At 50.4% G+C, this 11,005-nt stretch overlaps 5 protein-coding genes across 5 annotated transcripts; 4 read left to right on the top strand and 1 right to left on the bottom strand.

The window, feature by feature from the left end:
- Positions 1-186: 186 nt before the first annotated feature.
- Positions 187-1,274, bottom strand: FOBCDRAFT_164842 (uncharacterized protein). Its single transcript, XM_054705745.2, has 3 exons — positions 791-1,274; positions 676-734; positions 187-612 (listed from the first exon to the last, which is right to left on the bottom strand). The coding sequence occupies exons 1-3, from the start codon at positions 1,019-1,021 to the stop codon at positions 234-236; spliced, it is 669 nt and encodes a 222-aa protein (XP_054561720.2). The 5' UTR covers positions 1,022-1,274; the 3' UTR covers positions 187-233.
- A 691-nt stretch (positions 1,275-1,965) lies between these two features.
- Positions 1,966-2,589, top strand: FOBCDRAFT_295965 (uncharacterized protein; the record flags this gene model as incomplete). Its single annotated transcript, XM_054705744.2, has 1 exon — positions 1,966-2,589. A coding segment is annotated over one exon (624 nt), but the record flags the coding sequence as incomplete, so codon positions are not given.
- A 3,005-nt stretch (positions 2,590-5,594) lies between these two features.
- On the top strand, positions 5,595-7,232 carry FOBCDRAFT_241816 (glycosyl hydrolase family 76-domain-containing protein; the record flags this gene model as incomplete). Its single annotated transcript, XM_054705742.1, has 4 exons — positions 5,595-5,661; positions 6,036-6,303; positions 6,497-6,730; positions 6,773-7,232. The coding sequence occupies 4 exons, from the start codon at positions 5,595-5,597 to the stop codon at positions 7,230-7,232; spliced, it is 1,029 nt and encodes a 342-aa protein (XP_054561717.1).
- A 1,188-nt stretch (positions 7,233-8,420) lies between these two features.
- Positions 8,421-8,734, top strand: FOBCDRAFT_241815 (uncharacterized protein; the record flags this gene model as incomplete). Its single annotated transcript, XM_054702449.2, has 2 exons — positions 8,421-8,562; positions 8,604-8,734. 2 exons carry the CDS (start codon positions 8,421-8,423, stop codon positions 8,732-8,734), a joined length of 273 nt encoding a protein of 90 aa, XP_054558424.2.
- A 676-nt stretch (positions 8,735-9,410) lies between these two features.
- On the top strand, positions 9,411-9,769 carry FOBCDRAFT_138637 (uncharacterized protein; the record flags this gene model as incomplete). Its single annotated transcript, XM_059608001.1, has 2 exons — positions 9,411-9,612; positions 9,642-9,769. 2 exons carry the CDS (start codon positions 9,411-9,413, stop codon positions 9,767-9,769), a joined length of 330 nt encoding a protein of 109 aa, XP_059465375.1.
- Between the last annotated feature and the right edge of the window lie 1,236 nt (positions 9,770-11,005).

The raw sequence follows: 11,005 nt of genomic DNA, 5'->3' as shown, positions 1-11,005 counted from the left end.
CTGCGGGCTGCGGGCTGCGGGCTATTGTGGGAGGGAGCATCAAAGGGCAAAGTGGAGGATTCACAAGAAGGTCTGCATGCCCAAGGATGGGCAATGTGGGCGAGGAGCATTTGCGTACTTTGGGGGATATTGATGGTCGCCACTGGTGGATGGACAACAGCTATCTCAGTCAATTTGTTGCTGTACGAAGTGACTATTTGTTGCTACGATAAGAGGACTTTTCGAGCGGATTCCTACTCGACTTCCTGATATTTCTTTGAGGGATGACGGTTGCGATGCGGTCGGGGCGAGTCTGATGTGAAGGCTGTGATTGAATCAGATTTGGGCGGATCTGGACGACAGGTAGTGGCAACATCCGCCTCCGATACATCAAGCTCATCTTGTGGGGAAGCCGAAACGGTGAGGGATCTGATAGACTCGTGGCTCTGAGAAGAGGGAATGGTGCTAGAAGAGGCCAGAGACAGGTGTCGTTTCTTCGCAGGGGTCTGGCCATAGTCAGGGATTGTTCTCTTGGCCGGCGGAGTACTCGGTTCGAGTGAAGCAGACGTAGAAGTAGAGGGCGGGACAGGAAGTGGTGGGCGCACAGGTGGAGCATGCTTACGGATGGTAGCCCTGATCACGGATGATAAGTATCAAACGATATTCCGTCCCAGTCGAGGAGGCGTCCCGACCCACTTGGACACCATTGTTTTGTATATAACTGAGACCTTCGTCCTCTTGATTTGAGCAGTGATCTAGGCCAAAATTTGACTCTCAATAACCCTCACATGCATGGCATCTCCCTGCTCACTTTGACAATAAGGACCGGAATTGTGTATTGTGTGATGGCGCCAGTATCCGACTCGAGACCATCTCGCTGTTCAACCTCCCAGGTCAGGGCGTACGGGTGAATACGACCGTTCATGAAGAACCATTGCTCGGTCCATTCTGATGCAACGACTTGTTGATTGTAGATGGAAAAGGTTGAGGCTGAAGAAGATGCAGCTGGAGTGGTTGTCGGAGTCCGACCCAAGTTGCGCATACTCGGGTGTCGGAATCCAGGAGGGGGCAGGTAAGAAGACCCTCGCCAATGTCTCTGCGTTGAGTCCCTTTATACGATGCTGGTCCTGATAGGCAAACCTGGACGGGCAATCTGGCTGGACGAAGAGCATCATCGACATATCACTGCCCGCGTTCGACTGGGTCTTGAGAGGGTTCGAGGGGTCAATGGGGAAAGGAGCAGGAGTAGACAGGATACACTGGAGCAGCGGCTGCCAGAAACGAGCCAGGAATACCCGAGACGAACGCTGGAGGTAATAGGACGGTAGATGCCGCGGTAGGGAAGAGCAGAATATCTCGCGGGCCGCAGTATCTGGGGTGCGAGGTTCGGCAGATCAGAGCCCAGACGGCAGTCCGGGAAAGCTTCAGGTTTCAAGTAGATGAAGAATGCGGGGTTTCGGTCATGAGCAAGGATGTATGTCAAATGCCAGAAGTGAGATGTGACTGTAGCGAGTGTAGTAGTGTCTTTGTCCTGTGCAGGAGGTGAATGAAGGAAAAGTGTTGACATGGAATCAGCTGGTATCCGTGGCGCCGCTGAGCTGTCGCCGATTTCACCGCGGCGAGGCCTGGCGCGTAACGCTACCGGCTGATCCAGGAAGCTCCCCCCCCCCGCCGACCGCGACCGGGGCTGCTACCGGGGCCTGAGCGCTGCTGAGGTAAACCTGATCCAACTATTTGTTCACGTGACCATTTAACGCGTCAAGGGAGCCCGCATCGCGTCTCCGGTTGCGCACCGGCAACGTTGGCTATGCAATGACCTCATCTGTCCGACAACCTCGATTCAATTGACGGCCAGGTACCCTATCCCATATCCACATGCCATTCCAGGGGCCGTGCTTGTATGGTATCTAACGTCCAACAGTTTCCTCCCTCTCGCTGCTGCTCATGGGCCTCAGTACATGACGGCCACCACCGCCTCCAGTGGCCATGGCACAACCAACCCCCAGCCCCAGGATCCCCTCATTGTCTTTCGCCAAGGATGAAATCCATTTCTCACCACAAGCGCCCATCACGCCCGCGACTCCTTCCCCCCGCTCAAGCATGGCTGGCACCAAGAGGCAGCGACCGTATGGAGCCAGCATGACGCCGTCTCGTCCGCTGCCCGAGGCTATCATCGACATCTCATCCGATTCAGACTCGGACAGTGAGCCCACCCCCAAAGCGCAACGATCCCAGTTACCCGATCATATTGGGCGTGGTGACGATGGCTTCCTGTCAATCTCATTCCTCAGCGATGACGAGGAAGATGAGTCACCGTCTCAAGCAAAACCTCGCGTCCAAGGACTTTCGGCGAATCCCATGGACAAGCGGGATACCGAGCCGACGCTGTGTAAGGAGCAGCAAGACGTCGTCGATCTAATCCTGCGCGGCCGCAACGTGTTCTACACCGGCTCTGCCGGCTGCGGCAAATCCACCGTCCTCAAGGCCGCCGTCAAGAAGCTGGAAGACATGGGCAAGATCGTCAATATTGTTGCACCCACTGGAAGAGCCGCCCTGCAGGTCAACGGCATGTCGACGTGGTCGTACATGGGCTGGACACCCGATCACTTCAAGTACGACCTCAATAGGCTCATCAAGGAAGGCTTCCGCAAGCACATCAGGAAGCGCATCAAGGGCACGGACGTGCTCATCATTGACGAGATCAGCATGGTCGAGAACCACCACCTCGAGCGCATGAACCACTGCATCACGGCCGTTAGGTGCTGGAATGACTACGAAGACAGGATGGAGAGAGACCCGCCCCCATTTGGAGGCCTGCAGTTGATCGTAACGGGCGACTTCTGCCAGCTACCGCCAGTGAAGCCGTTCCAGTTCTGCTACTTGTGCGGAGGAGAGATGCTCCCTAACGATGACGATACCGAGTTCAATTGCGACGAATGTCACGGCCCATTCGAAGAGACGGACAAATGGGCATTCAAGAGCATGGCCTGGAAGAAGGCCAAATTTGAGCACGTCCACCTCCGAGAGATCCATCGCCAGAAGGACCAGACCTTCATTCAAATGCTGCAGAAATGCCGACTTGGCATTCCCTTTTCACGAGACGAGATAAAGACCCTCATGGACCATCCCTGCAAGGTCGGCGGGGCAGCCCAACTGCTCTGCATGAAGCATGAGGTCAACAAGGTGAACCGGGAGAACTTCAACAAACTAAAGACGCCCACAGTCGACTACCGGGCGATAGACGAGTTCGAATGGAACCCAAAACACGAGCACCTATATCACTACAACAAGCGGAACTCGGACGGAACACTGGCCGCCTGCAGGGACCACCGGTTGCAACCAGAGGTCATCCTGCGGGTGGGTATGCTGGTCGTGCTGCAGGTCAACCTGAGCATCTCGGCAGGGCTGTGCAACGGGAGCCAGGGCATAATCTGCGGGTTTGAAGACTACGATCCGAAAGTTTTGCCAAGGGCCAGACGCAAGGATGACATATCTCCACCCTGGCAGATCATCAACGGGGAGCACGCGAAGCTCAGGGAAGTCCAGATCGCCAAGTTCAAGGCGACGAAATGGCCGGTGGTGAAATTTCAAAACGGCAAGACACGTACCATCTTTGCTAACTGCATGGTCAACTCATACGGCAAAGAGCCGTATTCTCTGCTTCACCGGACGCAGATTCCGCTTCTGCCGGGATGGGCTATCAGCGTTCACATGAGCCAGGGCATGACTCTGAACCGCGTCATCGTCAACTTGTCTAGGGCTTTTGCCGAGGGTCAGGTCTACGTCGCTCTGTCGAGAGCTACGAGCCTTGAGGGCCTCAAGATTGATGGAGACGCGGAGGGGTTAGTGATAGGAAATGGAGGGAATGAGGATGTGCAGAAGTTTTTGTTGGAAAAGTTTGGCAAGGGACTGTTTGATTCTGCGTTATCCCAGCGCAGCCTAGATGCACCGTCACCGAGTAGTTGTTCAGTAGTTGAGCTAGATGGCTGAGGCATTGGATGATGAAATGTATATTAAAACAAATAGAGTACATGTCTCTGGCCCTGTTAACCAAACGTCATGAAACCCTCTGAAATCTATCCTTTCTAAGTCCTTTCAACCCAAATCTGCCCAAAACCTTTGCAGACAGAACCAGTGCCCTATGCCCTATCCAAACTCCCAAGATCTAATTGCCAGTAACTCATGATATATTTTCACTTGCTGTAGTTTACTGGTTGCAAATGCAAGGCAAAATGATAATATTTGATAGCATTACTTGGATCGTGTCTTAAGTCAGTCGACCATGTTCATGCTTAGGCGTCATCTCACTCACGTGGAACTCCACCTAAGCACAACTTCATTCTCGATCTCTGTGGCCCTCGAGCGACTCTGAACTAAGCTCGTGTTGGCTACCCAGAAGGATAGAAACGCGATCAAGAGCGACGGAACGGTCGTAGCTAAAGCCACGATGACCTCCGGGACTGATAAAGAGATTTAGGCTGAAGAGAGTGGGATTGCGTCAATCAGTGCGCAAAGGGTTTTGGTGTGGAATGAGGAGGGAGGCAACAGATCGAGTAGGGGCGAAGACATGCTCCTCTTATACACGATGTTCGTACCGCGTCGCAGACCTGCGTATTGGAATATGATATATCGATATCAACTGTACTCTCTGGATATATCGATGCTGATACAGTATTGAGCATTTGTACCTTCCTCTCCTACAATAGCTCTTGTTTATAAACAAAAAAACCCACATATCTAACTATAAGTATATATGCATACTGTGTACACTCTTACCTGGCACTGAAAGCGCGCACGTGGTTGTACTAAATAAGCAACAGTACTTGTGACTCGCACTGTCAAGCTGTCTCCACTGCCCCAGATTCGCGCCGTGGACCTCCAGGCAGCAGCGGTACTTCTGACTACCTCATTGGCCCAGCCAGAATTTGCATATGCACCCACAAGCCGACCTATTTCTGACAAAAGTATCTGCTTATGGGGTAGAGCCATGTACCCAAGTGGCCCCACCCTAGACTTTACAAAGAGCATGTTATTTTGGAGCGGAAGGTGCAAGTGCTCAATACTGTATATATCGATATCGATATAACTCTCTGCCTCTTAAATGGATATCCAGGCTGATATCCACCTAAATACAGCTCTCTGATTGGCTGAAAAGATCTTATCAACTGATTAGATGATGAAAAGACTTATCTCAATTTCAACATCAGCACCACCATCTCAGTACTCGTTCAAACGGCCCTAGATATTCGAGCACAATTAGGTTATCCAGGTGATTTATCGACCATGACATCATCTCAGACCGCCGCCGCCTCCACGCCCTCGATTTCGGACCAGCCCATTACTGGGACGTCTATGTGGACTTTTTTCTCTACTTCAAAGCAACGTATCCTGATGAAAACACCCAGAACACCACCGGCGGGTCACGTACGCACAAATCTAGGGGCATGGTGATGTATCGATGTCTCCATTGCCCTGCCGATAAGCCCTGGGCGAATCGGAAGCCAGCGCAGCCTCCAAATCAAATCCAATCAATCAAATATGCCAAAATTTTATTTCAATCAAACAAATACAAGATCCTCGATTTGAAATAACATTTGATAGGTTTGATACACAACATGCCATCTAGCCTCCATGCTGCCAAACCGTCGACCGCGCTTTCACAGCTTACCCGGAACCTGGCTGGTGAGCAACCCCAGCCAATCAAAGTCATCCATCAAGCCCTCCATTAGTGAGCTACCCCAATACCACCGTCAGGCTGGTGGGGGAGAAAGTAGCTCCTTAACTTTTACGTCCCGCCCTAGCGACATCAAGTCGCATCAGTGCGAGTTTGTTTACCTTTTGTCGCAGGCCGGGCATGGTCTCAATGATCCTCAGGAACAACAGCCCTTAGTAATCAAGCTGGGTGATTCAAAGTAGGCAATTGATAGGGGTGCCGCACCATTTTGATACGGGTCTTGTTGGCACGCTGAAGCGTGGCCGGCCGAAGAGTGTCCATGCACATAATAGGGGGTAATAAGCTGACCATCAACGATAGGATTTCTACTGAAGTTTTATAGGGTTGGAGGCCGGCGCTATGTTCGGTACCCTAATTGACTACTGGTGGCTCACCGGCGATGATAGCTACAACAACATCACATCGCAAGCTATGCTCCATCAAGCGGGCACACCAGCCGATGATATGCCCGACAATCAGACGCTGGCCGTAGGAAATGACGACCAAGGCTCCTGGGCCATGGCTGCAATGTCAGCAGCCGAGCATAGCTTTCCCGATCCTCCCGACACTCATCCTGGATGGCTCGTCCGAGCCCAAGCCGTCTTCAACGAGTGTGTCAGCCGCTGGGATTCACAACACTGTAACAGTGGTTTGCGGTGGAAGATCTTCCAATGGAATATTGGATACGACTACAAGGATTCTATCTCGAACGGATGCTTCTTAATGTTGCCGCGCGCGTCTAGCGCTATATACGGGCCATGACGCCTATGCGGCTTGGACCGAGAAGGTATATAACTGGTAGAGCAAAATTGGGCTGGTAACGGACGATATGGGAATCTATGATGACGTCACTATCGGAGATGGCCAAGATTGCAGTAACATCGTTAAGACGCAGTGGTCATACAATACTGGTATCTTCCTCCACGGCGCCGCGGTGTTGTACAACCTTACAGAGAGCGACACGTGGAAAAAGCGCGTAGGCGGTATGATGAGCGACGTCTGGAACAAGTTTGTCAAGAACCACATCATCAACGAGCAGTTCTGTGAGGAGCATAAGCAGTGCAACTAGGACCAGCGGAGCTTCAAGGGATACCTCGCCCACTGGATGACCGCTACTTCTCAGGTCGCCCCGTACACCAACACGAATATCACAACACTCCTCAAATCGAGCGCCCAAGCCGCTGCCAAGGTCTGTGATGGATGTCCCACGAGAGGTTATGAAGGGTCCGCTGGTACGGCGTGCGGCTTTTCCTGGTTAGCCGATTCATTTGACGACATCGTTGGTTTTGGCCTGCAGATAAACGCCGCATCTATCCTCATGTATACTCTGGTGGACAAGGCTAAGGCGCCGGTTACATCCAAGACTGGAGGAACTTTCAAGGGTAATCCTGGTGGCAGAGATACCAATTCAGGCCAGGAGGACGGAAGGCTCAAATATAAGACCATCACAATAGCGGAAAAAGCGGGCGCTGGCATCTTAACACTTCTTATTGCCGCGGGTGTTGTTGGAGGTACCACTTTCATGGTTATGGAACGCTAAGGGGACACGGTGTTGAACAGGATTTTGGCATTTCCTAGTATGATGGGGCGCTATGGATTACTTAGAATTTGGCTATATGGGGCGTATGAAAATAGTCCAGCTGTGGCATGGATGCCTCTCAGTCATGGTAAACGGTGGTACACATTATTTAGAAAGAGAAGACTCAAGCGGTTCCTTATATCGATATATTCTACAAAGAATAAACGTTAATAAACGAACAATTTAACATTTTTACTGCCGTTAACCAATTATAGGAGATAACTGCTTGATTACTATTATTTGCAATAAACCAAACTAAATGATATTTGTAGGATACTTGGCAAAAGCAGCAGCATAACTTTTATATGCCAATTCAGAAAAAAATATTCTTAAATCTTTAGTGATTCTGTTTCTAACTATAATCCGCCCTCCTCCCCCCCATTTTTCTTTTTCACACTAAGATCTACGTTTCCAAAAACCAGTATCTATCATATTATCCATTACGCCTCGTCAAGCTGAACCCATACATTACTTCCGTACCTCATTCTATATCATTTTATATCAACCTTCTTGTCCCTAGATAACCTCGCATATTACATCCTTAAAGCGGGCATATGCCTGGTAGAGGTCATCGATGGACAACATCGCACCAAGGCTCTTGAGGCATACGTGCAGGCGACGGGTGCTGCCGAGGAGGAGCTATGGTGAGCCTGCGAATTCTACGACAAGGGTAAGTTCCACCAGCCGCCCATGTCAGATCCTTTCAGTGCGGGGCCACTGCCCAACATGGCCAGATTTGGATGCAAGTCGTTGTAGCGTTGAGTCAAGGCCCCGAACTAATCCGCGTGAAAGCTACCCAAGTCGAGGAACAGATGATTAGTATCTTACAACTAGGTAGCGAGAAGCAGTTCCCTACTCGCTGTCTAGCTACGATATAGAGGGATGACAGATGAATGGAGATGGCCATGCTGCCAACGACATTTAGCTGACTGATTGGAAGACAATGTCGGATTTCCTCGACACGGCCCACATGGATGGCCAAGCTCGGATAATTTTCTACCCAACGGCATCACCATTGCCATTTTTATCATCGCCATCAGCAACATAGTCGTCATCGGCAACGGCTCTCATAAACCATACCATAAAATGACGACCTAGCTTTCTTACTGTGGTTAATGACGTGGGATACGGAAGGTGTTGTTTCAGGTCATGAACCATGTTGTGGCTTGGTTGAACGCGATATCGACGATGATCTTCCACCGACGGGACAACAATAAGCCGCCTTTACGGGCTGACCCTGCCGCAACGCTGAAGCATCATTCGGACCAAATGTCCGGAAGGCTGAGAAGAGGTTTGATGCTTTCGTCTGGAATCAGAAATATCCTCTTTTAGCCCCTGAGGCTGCCCCTATCCTCCTGCCCCTGGAAGTTCTTGATTTTCTAGTGAAGCATCTCGACGACTTCAGAAACCCAGCAGTCAAGCTATACCTCGATCAAGCGCCTAAAGAAATCGACTACGCTTAGTACATAAAACGCTTTTCACACAAGACATGGAATAGGGTATTAACAATCGTCTGATGGTATATAAGGGACGAATTTTACTTAGAATGGATGCAGTCACCTTGTAGTGTGGTTCTGAATGCGGCTATACACGGACTAACATCTGCCATGCCGAGTTTCCTCGGTCTACCAACTGTGATCTGGCCGAGTCGTTTGACCATTGTATTAAGGACAATCAGGTGCTTGGGGCCGACTCCGCCTTCTTGGGTACGCTTAGATCAGGGGCCTCCTGAGGACCCTGTGAGGCAGACAAGCATCGCGCGCAAAGCTGAGCTGGGAGATTACATTGACCCCGGAACGATTAGCCACCAGGATCGGTCGGCGATTGTGATGATAGTGTGCCTTATATCGGCGCTTGATGAAAGACAGGCCATCTTAGAATGTTAATTTGTTTCCCAGAGGCCATTAGCATGCTTAAATCTAAGTATCTAGAGATAAAGAGCGAATAAAAAATGTTTGTTCCAGGTAGTCAGCATCCTCTTAAAAGTGTCTCGCCGTCTCATCTTGTTTGATACACAAGTCTCGTACTCGGTATCGAACAGAGCTATAAGAAGATGAAGTCCCCTTCTCTGCAGCATCAAATTACAACCCCTTATAACCACTCTTCTTTTTCTACAAACATCTTACAATTACATGAATAATGGGCTTTCCTGCACAACTCTACCTGGCCTGGCGTCGGAGATTTCAGCGTTGCGCCGCTACCTGCACGGAAGCCGTCGCCGAAAGAGTCGGATCCAAGACAACCGACCTTGGATGCCGCTGTTCAGACCTTGGCAGCGCCGCTGCTAAGATGACTCCCTGCATTGCTCTTAAGGGCGACTGCGACTTCGACGGCGTTCCCAGTAAGTTTCTTCTTGGCAGAACCTACTAGAATACAGAACTAACCTCTTCGCCTCGTGTAGACGATACCGATCTAACTGCAAGTTTGCCACGAACTCGATTAGGGTTCATAAAACCTGCAACCGACAAAAGGAGTGGGGCTTCGAAGACAGTGTATAAAACTCATGGACCATTTCAGATCAAGGGTAAGCCAATGCGGGTTCAAATAAAAGCCCAGAAAGTCACTATAATTTCACGCATACTCAGCTATAAGAAAAGGAGCCAAAGAGAGAGCTACAGTGCTTCGTAGAGATAGAAACCGAAGAGATGTCTTTGGATCTTGATTGCGTATCGTTGAGACAAGACAACACCATACCATCCAAGACCACTTAATGGACACCCCCACTTAATGGACCACCAAAATTTCAATATTCCCATACAAAATCCGAATTTTCAATTACACCGCATTTGGCCAGGAATGAAGATACTCACAAGCCAAAACATGTGCTGTATAGTTTATTTCATGAAATTTCAATATCGGCTTAATTTTTCCCCGTTACGCCTCGTGGCCTTGTCCTCTAGCCCTTTGAAATCTTTTCAGTTTCACCTCATCCGGCCCATCCGACTTCATTCACTCCAGTAGGCATATCACCTAATTTACTCATGGAACTCCTGCCACAATGGTTCGGCGTGTTTATACCGAAGACGACGTAGCTGAGGCTATACTCGATACTACTGATAGAGGCCTATCGCCGACTGAGGCGGCCCAGAAACGTGGAGTGCCTCGATCGACCATTTATAGACGACTTTCTGGTCAAGCGAGCAGGAAAGAGTCTACCCACCCCCACCAACGTATTTCTACGAGCCAGGAGGTCCGTCTCGTTCGTTGGCTTCTGCGGCAGGAGTCCCTGGGCTACGCTCTCACGCATAGCCAACTTCGAAGCTGCGTCGAAGCCCTCCTCCGTCAACAGGGGGATAACAAGCCTCTAGGCAAGCACTGGACCACCAGGTTCGTCAAACGTCATTCAAAACTATCTACCAAGCTTGGAAAGCGCCAGGAAGCCGCCAGATTTGACGGCTTTACTCCGAAGGCGGTCAATTGGTACTTCGATATCCGGGAGAACGAGTACGGCTGGATCAAGCCTGAGAACACGGTTAACGTGGACGAGGGTGGCATAATGGCGGGTTTCGGTCACTCCTCCACAAGTTCTCTACGGGCTTTTATAGGGCATAACTAATTGGTTGTCCATGAGGCCTGGACAGCCTCGTAATCGGGAGCTCTGACCCGAAGAAGAAGGCGATGTTGAAAGGCGTTCAGTCGCGCACTTGGACCTCGTTTATTGAGGCTGTCACTGCAACTGGCCGCGCTTTAAAACCGGGAATTATCTTTAAAGGAAAAGAGCTGCAGAAGCAGTG

This window comes from Fusarium oxysporum, chromosome VII (genome assembly GCF_013085055.1).
Source record: "Fusarium oxysporum Fo47 chromosome VII, complete sequence".
Classification (NCBI taxonomy): domain Eukaryota; kingdom Fungi; phylum Ascomycota; class Sordariomycetes; order Hypocreales; family Nectriaceae; genus Fusarium; species Fusarium oxysporum.
This window is presented reverse-complemented; position numbering and strand designations above follow the sequence as displayed.

Bases quoted from the DNA above. Each gene is read 5' to 3' on its own strand.
- FOBCDRAFT_164842 (XM_054705745.2), bottom strand. From the start codon at position 1,021: ATGCGCAACTTGGGTCGGACTCCGACAACCACTCCAGCTGCATCTTCT. The intron at 735-790 runs GTGAGCAGGGAG...ATTTTGGCCTAG, and splicing joins TTCCGGTCCTTATTGTCAAA to ATCACTGCTCAAATCAAGAG. The intron at 613-675 runs GTGGGTCGGGAC...ATCCGTGATCAG, and splicing joins TACAAAACAATGGTGTCCAA to GGCTACCATCCGTAAGCATG.